The 19,628-nt window shown below is 46.2% G+C and overlaps 1 protein-coding gene across 1 annotated transcript in view; it reads left to right on the top strand.

The window, feature by feature from the left end:
* USP8 (ubiquitin specific peptidase 8) overlaps positions 1 to 19,628 on the top strand; it is a 724,285-nt gene that overhangs the window by 117,704 nt on the left and 586,953 nt on the right. The window contains exon 3 of the mRNA XM_085644251.1: positions 12,532 to 12,605. Within this exon, the coding sequence (XP_085500377.1) occupies positions 12,532 to 12,605 (74 nt within the window). The remainder of the gene's footprint in view (positions 1 to 12,531; positions 12,606 to 19,628) is intronic.

The following is a 19,628-nucleotide window of genomic DNA, read 5'->3' as shown; positions in this document are numbered from 1 at the left end:
AGCAGGAATGGCTGCAGGTAAGGAAGAGACACCTGCTCCACACCGACTCCCATTACTACTAGCAAATATTTACCATTTCTTATGGCTGTACGGCTCTTTAGGCTCTGGTGGATAATTGATGGTTGCCCTATATTGCATATTCATGGCTCGCCTAAGATCAATGAGCAGTTCTCTAGTAATTTTGTGGCTCACTTCCTCACCAGCTGTCCCTGCTAAAGGTGCGGGATCCTACCAGGAGCACCAAGGGACTGGAAGCCAACACCCATCATTGAAAGTCATTGGACAGACTCCCATCCACAACAAACAAGCATTTGCAATGCAATAGGTCTCGCAGTTACGCGAGTTTAAGCTATTAGCATTGTAAATGAGAATGCCTTTTATTTATAAAACGAAAACAAAAATAAAAGACATTATTTGCAATGTCAACAGCTCAAACTCTCAAATGCAAGACCTATTGAATTGCAAATGCTTGTTTTTATTTTTTTGCAGATTAGATAGATATGGTTTCCAGTTTTTGAAGGATCGTTGCCACGTGCTTGGTTTTTGAGCCGGGGTGCCTCGTGTGAGTATAGTAATTTGCACTGGTCCAGGGGTCCTGCGCCCGTCTGTTGCTTTAACCCTAATACGCCTTGCTGAGATATTGGGAGATTAAAGGGTCGTGCCATATCTAAAAGTATTGGGTTTTATAGAGCGCTGCTTTCGCCCATAGGCTACAAAGCAATCTACACACTTGTCATTGAACTTCTGACGGGTGACACAACACATCATGCTGATGCTGCAGGAAATACCCGTTTTTTAGACTTTCTCTGTATTGCTATAAACCGACTTCTCTGGGTAACTCAAAAGGGAGCTGGTTTCATAGCCGTGTTGCACTTGCAGAAAAGACTCCCTCTTCCATCCAATCCCGTTTGAAGGAGTGAACTTGCAGCTTATATTGGTACCGCATTTCAACCACCAGCAGCCTGTATGCTACCACTTAAATGATGAGTTATTTTGCAAGAAATAGAGACTTGAATATTTACCGGTGAGCTGGTGAGATAGATACTGTATGTGGGGGGTGAAGTAAAAGCATTTTGCACGAGTTGCAGCCTGTGAATTTCTCCTTTTGGAAGGATCAAGAAAAGAAATACCCTTAAAACCAGTAGGTGGCGCAATATCTTTTGTTTTACATAAAAAAGTTCATTTTTGCCGAACTGTTGCAATTGATCGTACTGTCTAGCGCAAATATAGATTCAGATTTTAAGTTCCCAAATTCACATCCCCAGCCTAAGAAGAAAGACGACGCATGAAAATACCTTAAAAAAATGAAAACAAATATGCAAACACGTGTACATTTAAAGTAGAGGTTTACAAGCCACAAGAGCCGAGCCTGAACCGAGGTACTGGTCTGGCTTTACCATGGCAACCAATTCAGGAGTCGATCCACTGCGGCCGTGAAAGTGAAAGTGAAAGTCTCGCCAGACCAGCGCATGCGCTGGGTCAGGCGAGACCTAAAAAGGGACAAAAGGCCACCAGCATCTCTTGCCCACGGTCTGCATGAAGATGCACTTCTCCTTCTGGCGTTATCTTACTTTTCAGGGTTGGGAAATTTTTCTTCGCTTTAGAGCTTAATAGTGGCAATCCTGCCACCCCAACCATCCTTTGCAAATAAATAAGCATAGGGGAGTGTGACCAAGATGGTGCAGCGGTGAGATGCTCGTAGCTGTCTCTCCCGAGGGCCAACTGCTCAACCAGCCTTTACCTTATCCATCCAGGTGACAGGAACCACGCATTCAAACGCCTACAGTTCGGGGGTCTGGAGGCTAGCCCCTAGGGACCGAACTGGACGCTGGGCAGTGTACGTGCAGTGCCGTGGCCTCAGGATCAACGGAGCGCAGTGGCACTTGGGATGCGGTGGGTTTGGCTGTTGTGGCGATGATGAGAGTTGGCCCCGGCGATATACTTTAGTCGTGGGGGGGGGGGGGGGGGGTGCTTCCTCACCATTCTGGAGCTTTTGCAGATGGGCCCAGCCAAATGAGTGTGGGGCCTGACGGCTGGAGTCTATAAAGACCTCTCCTCTCGGGTCCAACTAGTGCCGCGTAGAGCCCTGAGCGGCATGGATGGCGGCTGACCTTTGTGGCAAACTGGAAAGACTGCCCTGAGATGGGAGCTGATGGCCCCACCTCTGCCTACATGGGACTGAATGTAGGACCCAGGGCTATCTATTCAACCGACACAAGGTGCAGTAATGTTGTCCGATCTGTGGGGGGGTGCACTGAGGAAAATATTCCAATCCACAGTAAGGGACAGGGGAAGCAGTAAATGAAGCACAGGGGAGTCACCCACCACAATAATGGCTACCTGGGCACAGGAACGCATCCATGCCAGAGCTGATGTTTAAGTGACCATGAAGCCCCGACAATTCACCAGGGCAGCACCGGTGGCCCTGGGGAGATCCGCCAGTGGGGGAAGGACTAAACCCTGACACAGCGTACTACACCAGTGAGCTCCACCGGGAGCTTTACATCTAATTCCTCAGCTACACCAAAATGGGAAATTGACCGTGGGGGATGGGGGAGTCCCTCCATACCTCCCCCAAAAAACCCTGCTTGTGGCACACTCCTCGCCTATTTCTTTAGAGCTAGAGCTAGCCCACCAGCCCCAGAGAACAGCACACCACGTGCAGCCATGGCACTCATTAAATCCAATCTGCTGGGTAGCCTCCACACCTTCAGGTCTGAACTTTGTGAGGATCTATGGCAAGACCTGTCCAGTGGCCTTGCAGAACTCTGATCAGACTTCTCTGCAAAAATCAACGACCTCTGATTCAATGTGGACTCAGTGGGACAATGGATACTGGAGACGTTTCTTGTTTGGAGAAAGTCGCAACAGGTCAGACATCCACAGCAGAGAAGTGCATGTCATTGGAGGGGCCGTCAACAAACTAAAAGACCAAGAAAAACGATCAAGGAGGGAAACCCTATGACTTAGAAGACAGTCTGGAACACTTCATGGTCAGAATGTTCTCCTCCCTCCTGGGCACCGCAGGTGGTATGGATCGCCAGGGTATATAGGATAGGACCAGGAAAAAGTCCCAGCAGCAACGATCCAGAGATGAACGTACTAAATTTCACTATTTCTCCAAAAAGACAAAGTCCTACAATCTACCACAAAAGCAGGGGAGGTGAGCTTTAAGGACTATTCATGCACAGTCTTCCAAAATATTTCTCAACTGCCTCTTTAGCGTCACGAGGCATTCCTGCCATTAACTAGGAAACTGCATGTTGATGGCATACGATACAGATGGACATATCCCTTTGGGCTTTCCTTGGAGCTTGGAGACAGATGGCTCACAGATTAGTGATGACCCTGCCTCTGCCCACCTAGGATGCACGTAGTACCCAGGTCTATCTACTCAAACGATAACAGGTACAGTAATGCTATTGCATCTGTGGGGGGGTAGGGGGTCGTGCACTGAGGAAAACATTCCAGCCCATAGTAGACACCACATGGACATGTCGGAACTGGTACTTCATGGACTCCCCACACTCCCCTTCAGGTTAGGGTGTACCGTACTAGGCTTGTGGATACCGGCTGTTCCATGAACAAGTCACTGGCCTTGATTCGGGCAGCGCCGTTCTTGATCCTCTAGGACGTGTTCCTCTGTTGCTCCCACGAAGTACCAACTAGGACATGGACATGTGGCACCTGGGGCTTGGAGCCGCCCGGAGAGGTGCACAGGAGCAGTGCAGAAACACGCCCTAGGATATCAAGAACGTCTCTGCCCCTATCATGATTCATCACTTGGAAATGGAATAGTCATGACACCTTACTTGCCCCAAACTGTAATCTGAACTCATAGGTCCCCTAAATCTGCCTGGGGCGGCATGGTTTGGAGGTGGGCCTGAGAGCCAGGGCAGGTCCCAAGACTGATTTCACAAGGTAGGGATTTGTGACACCCAGCAACTTGAGAAAAACACGACGGAGACCCCCATTTGAAAAATGAGACCCCCAATTACTGATCAGACCATGGCGCCATAAACTCCCTGAACACGGATACCATGAGAAATTGTCCTTGAGCATGGCCCATCGAGAGCAGGAGGGAGACCCATAGAATTCTCTCTGGCAGACTGGCTTCACCCGACTCATACTGTCCCAGTCTGGGGAGCTCCGACCAGGCTGGAGACAAGGGCCTCCTTTTCCCACAACGTTTGTTGGGGGTTGCAATTAAGGCTCTTTCCCACCGAACTACTGGGGGTGTATGAATATCACCCCTGGTTATGCATCTATCAGAGTTAATCTTCTTATGCTGTTAGTTAATTTCTATGTTTTGGTTTGTTAATGAGTGTATTTCAGGGAGACCTTAGAGAACCTGTCACGTCTGCACTTTAGCCCGGACCTTGGACCCCAGAGACCAGCTGCACCTGCACTTTACACGCGTTCCCTGGAGTAAATCCTGCTTCAAAATCCACCAGAAGGTCCCGCAGCACGGGACGCGCGCGGGAACGCGTACTGCGCGGCCCGGACGAAGACCGGGCCAAGACGGACCCGTCTTAGCCCATCATAGCCAGGAATAGGCTGGGCTGGGCCACGCTACTTGGTCGTTGAACTCTCAACTGGAGCAGCCTTCTCCTTCTCCCAGGGTAGTCGGAGCGCGCGTTGGTGAGCACGGGACTGCACTAATTAACTCTAAAGGATTGTTATTATATTGACTATTTCCATTACAGTGCTGATACGTGTCACTACGGTCGTCCCATTAAGTTTGTATAAAGTCCTTTTTTTTTTTTTTGTCCAGCTTGGGAGCACAACGCCACCTAAGATAGAAGTGCTATTGGAAAGAGAAAAACAACCACTACACTGAAGAATAGCCCAGGGGGGGCCTCACAGCAATCATTACTGAATTACCTGACGGGTGCAATGGGGGCAATCGAACAACAGATTAACTCGGTGGAAGAAGCCTTAAACACCGAACAGATAACCCCTAGTGGGGGTAGTGGGGATAATCGTTTATCTATGGTGCTTCTAGGTCTAAGTGCTCCCTCTTCACTCCAGAAAGTTGCTCTAGCTAATACGGCAATTAGTAACGGATGTGTATCCAACGAGTCCGACCATATTTCCGTAAGCGATCACGAGAGCATGTTCCAACCCCCAGTCAAGCGTGCAAGAAATTTAGACCCGCCTAAAGCTACAACTATGCCTCTGATAGAAATACATAGAGATATTAAAAAAACAACTAAAAAACAACTGAAAACGTTAAGCCCATATACCAGCCCACACTCACACATAAGCCTAAAGATAAACCCCTAGTACGAACCCAGCCTAACACCTCTTTAGAGCTTGATAAACTAAACAACAGATTAGATGAGTTAGACTCATACCTTAGAGAAAAGTTGAATTCTCTAATTAATAGAATGGAGTCATTAGAGATCACACTTTTAAAATATGTACCTCCCCTTCGTCTAGTGACTTCAAGTCTACCAAGAAGTAGACTAGATTGCGTTGGTAACACGGTCAGACAGATAACCCTTAGCGAGTATGCTCGTAGAGGTGAACAGTCTGAGAGGCGAGAGATTACTTGTGCGAAAGACCTAGTTATTCCATTCGTACAGCTAAATCCTGCCCCCGCCCCTTTTTTAGGTCTCGCCTGACCCAGTGCATGCGCTGGTCTGGCGAGACTTATTGAGAGGGCTCCAAAAAGTGCTACAAGGCTAGCCTAGAGCTACAGTGCATGAGTGCGGGCGCGCGCGCAGCGCTTTACCACGATTACTTTCACTTTCGCGGCCGCACAGCCGCTTGGCATAGCCAATAGGTCTCGCTTTTGTGACCTTATAAGTATTTAGTTATGCAACTGTTGCATGGCTAAACACTTATAAGGTCCCAAAGGCGAGACCTATTGGCTATGCCAATGCTTGTCTACTATGACATCAGCCCAACTCCTGGTTAAAGACTCAATTGACTCCGTTGCCACAAATTTTATGGCTGACAGCGAGAGGCTTAGTACAGGATCCCTACCGCTAATTAGCATAGATAGGAGAGCTGGAAGGGCACAAAATGTACGATCCACTCAGGAAGGTCAGGGAAGCCTAACGAGATTAGACCTGCCCCCTGCGGTCACACCATATACGGTTGTCTTAGCCAATGTCCCAAGATTCTCATTGGGGTGGAGGAGACCTGGGACTCCCTTAGAAATGAATCCCTTTGTTGGTTAGGCTCAAAAATAGGGCAAACTGAAAGGTTGTTAGCTGAATTCAAAATGGCTAGAAGGAATAGCTGGGTAGGGAGAGGCCCGAAGAAGTTATATGGCGACTGACTTTTAGTACTCCACAACTTGTACAAACCATCCTTAGCAGAGTAGGTAACCAGACGATCTCGAGCCAAGACATTAATATAGTCCCATTGGGATATTTCTATCAACTATTATTTAACCATCAGCCCAACTTGAGGCCCGAGGCCCAAAATGTTTTCCATGGTCATATGTTCAATATCCCAGTGTTTAACAGGTTTGATTTATTCAATGATTTAGAACCTGTTGACTGACTAAAGTCAGATTTCAGGAGTCCCCAGACGCAGCGGGTACCGCAGGGTGGTATTATAAATTATAACTGTTTTAGATCTTTTACGAGCAAAGAAAAATATATGCCAACTGGGACGGACAGTTTACCTGATGATACAAACGACCTGGTTCCAGTTATCAGGGACCCTTCGCACAATTTTAGTAGCGTGGGTATGTTAACAACACCTCCAACTACTGTAGTCACACCAAATACAACTATGGAAGGATTAATTAACGAGGTAGTTGACGGATACCAGAAGCCATATTTGAATTAAATGTTATTCTGGAATGTAGCAGGATTAAAAATTACGGCTGAAAATCATCTATGATATGCGTTCGTGAAAAGATTTGATATTATTAGTTTGCAGGAGACATGGGCGATTGAGCCTATCCATATTAACGGTTTAAAAACATTTCATACCCCTGCTATAAATGCATCCCATGGTCGCTCAAAGGGGGGACTATGTACATATATTTCAAATTGCGTGAATTTTAACAGAATAGAGTTGTTTAGTGTTAATCAGTTTGTACAAATTTTGTTATTTGACACAGATAAATCATTATGCATCGCTTTAGCGAATTTTTATAATAATATCCCCCATGACCAGATAGAAGGGGGTTTAAGGTTATTAAGGTATGACTTACAGAATATTCAGGCCTCTGTTTCAAAGGATTGATTATCGTTTGGGATGGGGATTTTAACTGTATGATATGTAATTATGCGGACGGGGTCCTTGTGGTATTGGATTCAATAAAAATACCTATTTTAGGCACTTTGTTCATACCCATTACGGTGATTTGATAAATAATTTGTTTGAAATTGATTTAGATTTTGCTAACGATCTATGCTCTTCCCTGGTTCCTTTCAAACCAACGTTCAATGGGCGCGGTACTTTTTCGACAATTGATTTTATTTTAGTGACGAGTAGACATGCTTCTAGAGTGGCAGATTTTCGTACTCACAAGATCGCCCTAAGCGATCATTTCGCTCTGAGCCCGTCCTTACTGGTAAAAGACAAGGCAAGCTGTGCAGGGTGATCATCCAACTCATATTGTTAAAAATATCACCCTGTCTAAGCAAAATGGGTTTGCCCTACGTTGTGATAAATTGGTTCCTGAAAAATTTATAAATACGATAATCAAAAACTGTAATCCGGAGATTTTGGTATGCTTAGACGAAACTGCAACAAACAAAGATGTCTTAGAGGGCTTCTTAACCATCGCAGGGCATATCCAAAAAGCATTATCAATAAACTCCAATAGAAATCTGGGTCACAAGCGTAGGTGGTTTGATACAAATTGCACTAAAGCCCATTCCAAATAAAAAAATTGCCTTCACAAAACTATTAAAAAACGCACGGAGATTGCAGGGGCCCGAAGAGAATATAGTCGCGCCCTGAAAGAAAGAGAGAAGGAGTTCAAAAACGAGGCGTGACGCACTTTACATGCAGCCTCAGAATTTAAAGATAGTTCTGCCTTCTGGATGGCAGTTAATTCACCATTTCTGGCGAGTGGAGTTAGGGCCTCTATAGAGATTGCCATCAGTGAGGCAGAGTGGGTAGACCATTATTCAAAACTATATGATAAACCACATTCTGCTTCCCCTAACGAAGGAAACCCTGCATTAAGCTCAGGCCAAGTTCTGTTAACTAACTCCTCTAATCTAAGATTCGATCTTGATGAAGTTATATCGGCCATTTCCCTAAGCTGCGGGGGGAAGGCACCAGAGCCCGATGGCATCCCCGTGGATCTTTTTTAATTTAATACGGAATTGTATGCCCCCATCCTAATCAAAGTTATTAACGCTTGTAGCAAGATGGGTCCTGTTCCATCCTGGCTGGAATCTATACTTGTCCCTATTTTTAAAAAAGGGGACAGGTCCAACCCAGCCAATTACAGGCTGATATCAATGCTCGACTCTACAGTTAAAGTAATCTGTAGAGTTCTCTTAACCAGGCTTCAAGATTGGGCGGAGGAGCATTCGATCATCAGTGATCTACAATACGGCTTTCGTAAGGGACTAGGTACGGTAGAGCAAGGTCTGAATCTAAACATTATGATTAGCAAATATATAAGGGCAAAAAGGGGTAGACTTTCCCTGGCTTTCGTGGATTTAACCGCTGCGTTTGATTGCGTTATCCACGAAAAGCTTTAGAAATTTTTTGAAAATTTGGGAGTGGATCCTCCTATAATTCTTTCCTTAATGCAGTTTTATCAAGGGGCCAACGCAGCTGTCCGGTTTGGGGAAGGCGGGGAATGCACCAAACACTTCGATGTGAGGCGAGGAGTGCGGCAAGGCTGCGTTCTCGCCCCCTTTTTATTTACCTTATACATAAACTATCTGGGAAGGTCGATTGTGGAAGAGTGTCATGATCTACCCCTAATAGGTAACCGCCCAATTCCCGCATTGATGTATGCAGATGATGCGGTGCTAATGGCCCGTACTCCGATGGCCCTACAGAGGGTCATCTGTAGTTTTGCTAATTACATGTATAACTTAGGCCTGAATGTTAACATGCCAAAGACCTACGTGATGAAGTGCGGGGTCGGTAGTAGTAAAACCCGGCCTTTTGTTCTAAATTCCAACAAAATTAAAAGTTCTGATACATTCTCTTAACTTGGAATTTTATTTGACAGAAGGGAGACGTGGTCTCAGGCGGTTATAGCGAGGAAGTTATTATTTTTAAAAGCCGAAGCCGCCTTAACCAATTTTAGTAGGAAAATAGGCAAAATGGCCCCAACAGAATTACCACAAATATATAATGCTAAGTGTGTCGCAATTGCGGCTTATAGAGCAGGTATATGGGGTTATGAGGACGTGGCAGCCCTACAGATTATAAAGAACAGGTTTCCGAGATACTTATTGACTCTCCCAGTTAGTACCTCCTCTTTTATTTGCCATACGGAACTAGGCATTTCCTATCTTATGGATGTTATAAAAATTCAGCCAGCATTATTGTGGTATAGGATTTGGACTACAGACCAGACAATGTTAAACCAACAAATTCTAAACAACTGTCTCAAGTTCGAGGGGGGTTTAGAATATAAAATGGCTGGAATGTATTATAAGGTTTATGCTCCACATAGGTCATCCTGAGCCGACCACAATATGCACTATATCAAGGAAGGATTTTAAAAATAAATGTTTGTCTTTTGTGGAAGATTTCAGAAGAGGGGTAGAACTAAAAAAGGCTACAGTTCAAGCCCATTATTCCATTTTAACGACCTTCAAAATTCAGCCCTATTTTGGGATGTTCATAGGAGATTATAGTAGATTCCTGTTCACACACTTTCGATTGGGAACTATTTATAGATCAATTTAATTCCCAGAACAGAATGACTGGTCCAGGGATTTGTGTAAATGTCCATGTGACGACCAGTCGAACCAGTCGACCATCCCTGTATTATCTTTTGTATATTTTATCTGTTTGAAAGAAAGAGATGGATTCTTCCTCTTTTAAGGAAAATTGGTCTAAGGCAATGTCGTCCCGCTTTCCTGGTTTTACAATCATTGGAAGATGAATTTATAATTACATCTGTTTTATCGTTTTTAAAGAATGTTTTTAAAAGTAGGAAATCAATGTTATTGTAATTTACGATAGAATCTATTGAAACGATCTCCTTTTAATAGTGACTGACTACAAGCATGTTCTGATTCTTTTTTACAGGAATGTTTTTTTACTGTGCTTTTATGATTATCATGTGAAATAATCGAATAAAGCGTGTTTGAATTTAATTGAGTGCATATCAGTCTGGGGGGAGGGGCCAATATTCTGTCCACCACCGACATTTCTTCTCAACCAATCTAAAACCCTCTCACACTTTTTGACTGACACCCCGCACACGACAGTGATACAGATAATCTCACTAAAGACACAGGGACTGAAATCCCCCCCAAAAACTCTGTGAAGTCTGGCGTACGCTTAGAGAATCTAAAGACGGACATAATATGCCTTCAAGGAACCCATCTCTTTTATGCCCTGATCAGGGGAAATGCAAGCATGCCATATACCCAACGTCATACCACTCTGCGTCAAACACTTAACAAAGAGGAGTGACTTTATATCTGTGGAGCAGCCTCCCTCTGGCGGTCTCCCAGGAGCATAATGACAGAGGGCGGATTTCTCATCCTAGTGGGGCCACTAGAGGATCCCCGCTCACAAAGTCATTTCTTGTCTTTCTGGACTGGTTGGCTGGAGTGGGCTGTGGCAAGATAATCTTAACTGGAGGCTTTAACATGATATGAGACCCACACAAAGACCGGGAGGGAGGACGGGCAACCTGTGCAGGGGCATTCCCTTACAAACTAAAAAAGACCTTTGAGGAGTTGGGTCTAAGGGATGCTTAGCAGGAAATGAACACTGCAGCCAAAGCTTTTGCCTTTTACTCGCACATACCCTGCACCCACTCCACCCATCGCTGCTCAGGGATCCAGTCACGAAAGATGAAATAGGGCAACACATTGATGAATAAATGAGCACAACGTAGATGGGGAGGTGTCTGTAGAAGGGGTCTGGGATGCGATTAAATCGGTCATTCGAGGGCATTCCCAAGCGGCCGCCGCAGAACGCACATGGATCCGCAAGTTAGAGGTGCAGAAACTGGAGAAAGAGATCAGAGATCTAGAAGAGCAGCGGGAACGGCAACCCCCAGTCGCATCATGCGCCCTCACGATGACCCAGAGGCCAGTTACGCAAGCACTACACTGACAAAGCAGAGCTCTCTTTACTTCATCTTAAAAACCGAACATACATGGCAGGCTCCAAAATAGCCACTCTTCTCGATCGAACCCAAAGAGGCAAAAGAGAGAGAGTATGTAAAAGAATTGGTAGATGACTCCAGGGCTCAGATAGTGGGGACACAGGGAAAGTGGAGGAATTCCCCAACCTTTACGAAAACTTCTACAGGAGAGCAACGCTACAGTCTAACAGGTGGGAAAGTATTCCTACAGAACACTCGGCTCATGAAACTCGCAGAGGCTCATAGAGACTTCCTGGAAAGCCCAGTGCTCTTAGAAGAGGTCAGATTAGCCATCAAAGCTCTAAAGCCAATAAAACCCTGGGTCACGATGGCCTCACACAGCCCAATTCTACAAAACCTTTCCTTCCCACTTTGTCCCCAAACTCGCTTCCCTATTCAATTTCTGAGCTACCGAAGATGAAGTATCGTCAACAATTGGCGCAGCCATGGTCGCTGTTCTACCCAACCCTTATAAAGCCGTTAAAAGATGTGCCTCTAATCGCCTAACTAAACATTGGCGCCAAGCTTTGCAGGGAAATCCTGGTCACTCGCCTCAGTGACGTGCTTTGTACGCTGGAACACCCAGACCACAGTGGGCTCATTCCCGGACGGCCGTCCCACATCAACATCCAGACGGCCATCAACCTAATAGAGAAGGCCTCGCTCAAGAACATCCCCACGTCTGACTATCGTTAGATGCACCTGGATTCCCAGTGCACTCTCCCATTCCGTGTTGTGTCGTCAGGTTAGTGAGGGCTCGTGGGCTATGAGAAGTTCATACAGTGGTGCCCCGTGAGCAATGAGTTTAGGGAGCTGGAGTTCGAATGGAGTCTTGACTCTGGTGGTCCAACTCTCACGAAGGGGTGTGGTACACAGTGTGGAACCTGTCGGTAATGTAGCCTGTCGGCCTCTGATGTTGTAGGCAGCTCTGCAATGCTGAAACTTTTGAAAAGTGTGGACTCGCACATATGAGAATGCAGCAAAGGAAAAAGTTAAACTTTGTAAAGGAACATGGAAAGAATTTGGTTGGAAATTGTGCAGAAAGCCTGTGAGGGAGAATACAAGCATTTTACAACAATGAAGGCAGAATCAGGGCGGCGCGTCTGTTGGTATGATAGTGAATTCCTAACACTAGCTTTATGGCTGTGAGAGTCATGAGTAGTTGGTATTCGATCTCCATCAGTATGCCATTTATTGTGATGCTGTTTCTGCTGTTTTGTTTATATGCCTTTGTTAACCTGTATGTGTTTTCTCCACAGGAATTCTTTGGCCCATCTACTGTGAAAAAAGCTCTTGAAGAAGCTGAAAAACTATCTTCAAGCCTTAAGAATAGGTATGCTGAGAATATGAACATTAATTGATTTTTTTTTTGTCAAGATTATATGCATAACCGGTCAGTGGGACGCAACCAATTGATAGATATAAGTGCGGCTTGCAATTAAGGAGACGCCCCATTCACATCCCCAAATAATTGCCTTTAGAAATGGATCGCAAAGTGGGTTTCATACATTCCAAAAGGCTGTTTTGCTGTTGCATATATTGTGGTTTTACGAATCTGAAAGTTTGTGAGGGCTTTACGTTGGTTGTCCCTCATTAAAGAGGGAATCTCTGGGGTTTCAGCAGGGTCTCTCATCCCATGGGCGTGAAGGGGAACAAGTAGGACTTGATCTTATTGACTTCCATACCTAACATTAAATTGGTAAACAATTCCCATAATGGGCTCCAAACTTCTATACACATCTCTATGATATAGCTGCACATCATCTGCATGTCGTGAGTTAATGTCGGTACCTAACCAGTTTCACTACCCTGTGGAGTCCTTCCACCATCGCTCTGCGGACAGTGATTCCTTCCACTAAGCAAATCATATGGGGGAGGGGGGTGCAGTTGTGTGTAGTGCCTTTTCCCATCGACCAAACATCCAACATCACTCGATCTGTGCAGCCTTGTGCAGTTGGGTCTTGATAAAGCAACTTAATCCAAACCATGATCTAGACTCTGAAACCGGTGTCCTTCAGAACAGCAGAAAAATGGTTGCTCTCAATATTATCGCAGGCGTTTTCCATACATAGAAATGCCACTAACTACCGATTGAGTGTGGTCCTTGGGGACATTAGCCAGTAAATGGAAAAGTTTCTCTAGGTTGTGAGACATTTGCCCCGGCATAAAACAACTCCTCTTGGGGTGCTGTAACGGGCCTCAAAAAAATCAGAAAAATATTACCAGACCTGCAGGTCTAGTGACTTGAATAATGTACACGACCCAATTATAATGCACTTGAGCGATACATGTGTCTCAAATTGTGTGATGCTATACAAACATTTTATTTCACGGAGTCGTTTTTTTCTTCATTATCACGTTTGAGAGCACCTTTAAATATGAGTTCAACATGTCTGTTATTAAAAAAAAAAAAAAAAAGTGTTTATTTTAATAGGCTAAACATTGCTCTATTTAAAATACAAATTTAGCCCACATATAGAGTACACATGGGCTCCTATGGAAGAAAAGACTGTTATCGGTTTGCAGGTAGGTAAGTAAATGAACTGCAAGGATAGCTTTTGGGATTTAGAAACGAGGTTTAGTTAGGCACTCAAATCGCACCACCAGCGGCACTAGGGCGGGCGGGTGCAGAACCCTAATATTAGCCAATCGGGCTAGGGTGCCGTCAGTTGGGTGCTGCTTACGAGCCCGTGTGGATCATGCACAGTATGTCCATTCACAGAAACCACAGAGAGTATAGACCTGGGCCTTCAAAAACCATGGGAGCAGAGACGACACACTAATTGCAACACCAGGAACTGTGTTTACTTGATTACATGCCCATGCCACCTCCGCTATGTGGGCATGACTACAAGACCTATAAAGGCGCAAATCAGTGAACACCGCAGCATGATACGCTGCAAAAAAACCAATACCAAGATGTGTTTGCATTTCTCCGAGATCAACCACACGCCCGACCGCCTACGTTCAACCATCATTGAAAGCAATCGGAGGTGGATAGCCAGCACCCTCTTTGCACATAAACAGCGGTGGGTGCTTCGATGGAGGTCACACACGCAAGGTCTCAACAATGATATACCATAGGCCGAGTTTATTACATAACCTTCCAATCCATTGGAATGCTTACTCGGGCACTTCCACCTCCGCACTTTAATATGCAAGAGATGGCTCATGAATACAATTACTAGAGGTGTGACACACCCTCTCTCAAAAAGGAGAGCACGCGCACAATCACGTGCATCGTGCCGCCATGCAATCCGTTTGGGGAAGCGCTTCAGCCCACTGGCGCCCTCGGCATCGTACTTCAAAGGGTCCGCTCCCCTGCCTGGAATGCGCTCCCCCACCCCCGCCAAGCGAGCGCGCCACGCTCTGCCGCATCTCTTGACAAATTTGCTTTCACTTTCGCGCGGCGGGCGCTCGCTCGCGTCCGGACCACTTTAGAAGCCGGGCTTGTCTTGTTACTAACCTGTTAGTATGGTGTTGGTAACCATTGTTTCACTCTCCGCTGTCACTGCTCTGAACACTTTCAAACAACGGGTCCTGGCTTCATATCATTCTACTGTGGCACTATTTCAGTTCCTATCGCATTGCGACTTAATCTGGCAACAGTGCGTTTTTGTTGCTCTTACTTATTTTAAACTGTCTATCCTGCAACCTTCAGGCCTGCTGTCACCCCAGTGCCTTGATCTGCTCCCGCACCGCGCTATTATGAATCTCTGCCTCGACTGAACAGTGATCTCAAACCCGTATGGAGGAGTTCGGGCTGCGCTATACAAGACCAAGAACGGTGGAGCCGATAAAAGGCAGAGCGCGCCAAGTGCATCTGAGCTGTGTGTACAGCAGGTGCGGCACATGCGCAAACACTGCTGGTAAAGGCAGGCCTGCCCTGTATGTGTCCCTCATGTGAGCGCCGCAGTCTCAGCAACAACGCGTTTCCTCCGAGCTCGAACGTCTTAAGCAGCTGTTCTTTTGCTTGAGCTAGATCTGGTAAAACACGTTTTGTGGTTGGTTTTTACTTTACTAATTTTTTCGCTCACGCCGGGTGTTTTCGACCTTTTCGAAGCACACACAGAATTCTGGGGACTTTAATTAAACAAGCATTTGCAATGCAATAGGTCTCGCATTTATACAAGTTTGAGCTATTGGCATTGTAAATGACAGTGCCTTTTATTTATGTTTTAAAAAAAACAAACTTAAAAAAAAGCATTGTCATTTACAATGGCAATAGCTCGAACTCGTATAAATGCGAAACTTATTGCATTGTAAATGCTTGTCTGACTGTTTGTGGGCGAGTGGGCCGGGTTTTACTGTGGATTCCCCGAATCTTAGAACCAACATTGCCTGCACGATGCCTTCTCCCATGCCTTGTAAAGCACATACTTTGTTTACATTTCTTTATTGCCATTTTGGTCAAAAAGCAACACCGGTTGTAAAAAAAAAAAGAAAAAAGTTGGACCACAGCTCACTTGCAAAACAGGAGCGATTGTCAATGGGCGTGTATCGGAGATGCAGCCCTAAGTTGCCTTTTGGCCAGAGTGGTGGCCAATTTGGGCTGTCTCAGATGCCGCCACTGGCCCAGTGGGGGGCTGGGCGGCCTTTCCCAGGCAGATGGGTTTCTATTGGGGGGGGGGGGGGGGGGGGGGAGGGGGGAAGAGGAGCTCGCCCATTAACGTATGCAGATTGAACAGTGGGCCTCAGCAGAAGTGGCCCCACTTCCAATCAGGTGTGGTTCATCACTGAACTAATCCGTGCACAAAGAGTTGTGGCAACATATCCATAAAAAAAAAAGAGACGAGGAGCAGATGTGTGAGCGCAGCTGGGGTCGGGGTAGTGAGCAGAGGTGAACTGGCCTTTTGCAAAAGTGAAAGTATTGTCCACGAGCTGGGGCTCGTAGACAATACCTCATATTTTGAGGAAAATGGATTGTCTAAATATGGATTCTACATGTTAAAATGCGATGTTTGAGTGCAGAACGTTTGTCGTTGATAGTTGCGCTCACTGTAGAGTGTTTAGGGCAGAAAGCATTCTTTTCAATGTAAGACATTGAAGGAAGAATATATATAAATATTAGTGGCACTATAGTGAAACTGTTAGGATTGACGGGTGAATGAATTATTTGCTTTCTAAAATTAGCTTTATGGGGTCTGTTTTAGAGAGCGTTCCATATGTTGGCATAATAACACATGCCGCATATTTTCTGGTTTAAACCAGTGCAGAAATTAAAAGTCTGGGAAATTGTTTAATGGGTCATGGACAGAGTAAACAGTTTGTGACAACCTGAGACAGACAGTGTCAACAGAAGGGCAGTAAAGAACACACAAGTGTGCCCAGGCAAAGGAAGATAAAGCTGCGTGCATCACTGCCCTGAAGGGTTGGCCTGATTTATGCCCCGCGGACGGACTAGAGACCATCTCTTCATTTTGCTTTCATTTGCCACCGGGCCTGTTCCACGCTTGATGTGGAAATGAGCAGTGCCTCGTAAATCCGCAGGAGGGTGACCCACACGGGTCGGCCAGGGGGTGTAATTGATTCTGGAGCCCGAGACAACAGAGCGCAATTTGTTTTGAGCCTGTGTGGCAAATCAACGCCTTCTGCAGGGTGAGACGGGGAGGCGAGGTGACTTTCTGCCGGGTGGGGCGGGAATGGAGGGGTGACATTGGTACTTGATGCAGACACCAAAAGCTGCAGGAAGCACCGTATTGCTTCTGAAATATACTGCCGTAGGGTGGGGATATGTTCTGGGAGAGGGGCAGCGCCTGTGAACGTGGATGGCAATCCTGAGTGTGAAAGAGCAACAGTCATGGGTGTCCTGGGGGTGGCCGCAGACGGCTTCTCCTTGGGCCCGTACCTGCTGCAGAGCTGACGCGCTGACTCTGGGAAGTTTGCAGCTGCACAATTAAAATGCATTACATTTTCGAAGAATAAAAATATGAAAAGAAATTAATTATCGTCAGTGATTTGTAGCTGGTGGAGTGTATTGATGTTGCGCTGGTAACACTAGATAGAAATTAGAATTCTGTAAATGCAGTAATCGGAGGACGATGTTCCTTAAAAAATGTAAGTGACATTTGGTTCAACAGGGATAACATTAAAGAGCCGGTACGCACTGTAACTTGATTAAACACTGTTATATGGCGAACGCGTATTCTAGTGCAATCACATCTCGGGACTAGAATGGCACAACAAATATTCGTAGCTGGACACTTGAACATTTGTAGAAGCGTATAAGTATGTTAAGGTGCAGTAAGACGTACATTAAAAAAGGAAGAAACATTAAAAGAAATGTTTTATAGTAGGCAAAGCACAGTGTGTGTGTAATAGTGCGCTTACAGCCTGAGGCGTGTCAAATTTACAACAATTAGGCTGTGCGCCGAGTGGGAGAAGAGGAGCTGTGGGAGGGAGAAGGGGGTGCGAGGAGAACAAGAGTAGCAGGAGGCAACAGAAGTCGACCGAGGAGAGAAGATGTGCAAAATATAAGGTAATAACAAAAGACCTTTTCTCGGATGTTTTGTGAGTGCCGTCTCCTGTGCGGGCTGTGTTCTGTGAGCGCTGGCATCGGGTGAAACCTTCAGGCTGCAGCTGTGAGGCGAGGCATGCTGAATGCCCAACAGAGTTTGTTGAGCGGTGCCAATTAAAACTAGCGCGTACTGAAGTTGACGAGGAGGGAGTGGGAGGGGGGAGTGGGGGCGGGCACAGTGCAAATGGTGTGCACTTTGATGTCTTCAGTGGCCGCACGGCTCACTGAGGACATCAAAGGGGCCGCGAAGTGATCAGGCAGTGCTTTTCAGGCTGCCAAATGGTGCGCGCGCCCGGGGCACATGCATTGTATTTGGCGGCCTGAAAAGCACTGTTTGCACTTCCAAAACTCGCTTCCTATAAGTCTCGCCAGAGCAGCGCTAAAGCGCTGTCTCAGACGAGACCTAAAAACGGTTCCACAACCGCGGCCTGAATCCCGTTGTTGTCACGGTAGGCATTTTTGTGACTAACGTTTCTGTGCAGGACAGTGACTATTTCTGTACAATGCTGTGTTGTTTAATTCCCTCATCTAGGAATGCTGTTCTGAGTACTTCGTGGAGGTGTGTGTGTGGGTGGGGGGGTAGGGGGGTATGGGTTGGCAGCTGGTGGCCCTTTAGACAGATTATGGTTTATTGGTTACATTTTCAGTCCAATAAGATTCCACGGATTGAGGCAGAAAACCAACAGTAAAACTTTTAAATGTAACGTGCATAGAAACATCTTGCATTTTCAGAGGCATCGGTTTAGTTTCAAGCGGGGCCGTTTTAGACTCTGTGCAGTGACTCTGGACGTTTTTGGCTCTGTGTAGGGTCAGACTGGCCTCTATACTATTGCTATTAAGTTGCTGCTGATATCTTGCTTGGGGTATGAACTGGTGAGTCGGGGAATGCTGCTGAACAGGGACAGTGGTGTTCCTAGCGTTTGGGGGCGTGGCCTGTTAACACACTCTGAGAATCTCCTGCCCTGCATCCCTCATCTCCTTGCCCAGCCAAATAGCCGGTGTTCTTGGTCTTCAAAAAGATACCGGCGGCTTTGCATTTCAAGATGCCTTTGGGTAGCTGTGAGACAACTCTGTTGGTAAATGCTTCCAAAGCTTTGCTGGAGGTGCAGGAAGGCGCGGCTTCCAGCCCAGTGCAACTATCTGAGCGGCGGTGGGGATGGTACCCGCATTTCAGCCCCTACGAAGAACAGGGTGGCGTGTAACAGCGATAGAGGCTTTTCCGCAGGTGCGAGGACGTCCGGCACTCAAGTTGCTGGTTGTCTACCTAACTGCACTCGTCCGTGTTTACTTTTCATGCCCTTCCCTGGCCCTTGGCAGTGTGTGTGTCAGAGTACAACGCTGGAGCAGGTGGTGGAAAGCACCGTGCACACAGGCAGGGCCGGGGAGAACAGACATAAGGGTGGGGGCGAATAGTCGCTTGAGGTCCGGAAGTCGGAGGGTGGTTGTTGGGACTGGCACAGGCTTACGCGTGATCACATAATTGATAAGAGTCCGCGTACCAAAATGTGTGGCGGCTACAACAGTATAGTTTAGCGCTAGGGAGAAGTTATAATAACACCAAGACCTTGTATTTTATATATCGCCTAATGCTGCCGTTTGACGTTTCTTCTCCTCATCAAAACAGGTGTTCCTATTAACCAAATTAATTATAGTAATTTATCAACTTAAAGATTGACCATGGCGCCCTGCAGTACACACACAGATGCTGCTGCCAGCGTTAACCCTTTAAACCCCCCCCCCCCTTAGTCAAATGTCGGGACTGGGGTAATAGCAACCCTCTCACTCTAAAAGTGTCCCTACTTTGCACAAAGCCAGACTTCACCACCGACGCTAACACTG

The sequence above is a fragment of the Triturus cristatus genome, chromosome 3_1, assembly GCF_964204655.1.
Source record: "Triturus cristatus chromosome 3_1, aTriCri1.1, whole genome shotgun sequence".
NCBI classification, from domain to species: Eukaryota; Metazoa; Chordata; class Amphibia; order Caudata; family Salamandridae; genus Triturus; species Triturus cristatus.
The sequence above is the reverse complement of the archived record's forward strand: the minus strand, read 5'-3'. Positions and strand labels throughout refer to the sequence as shown.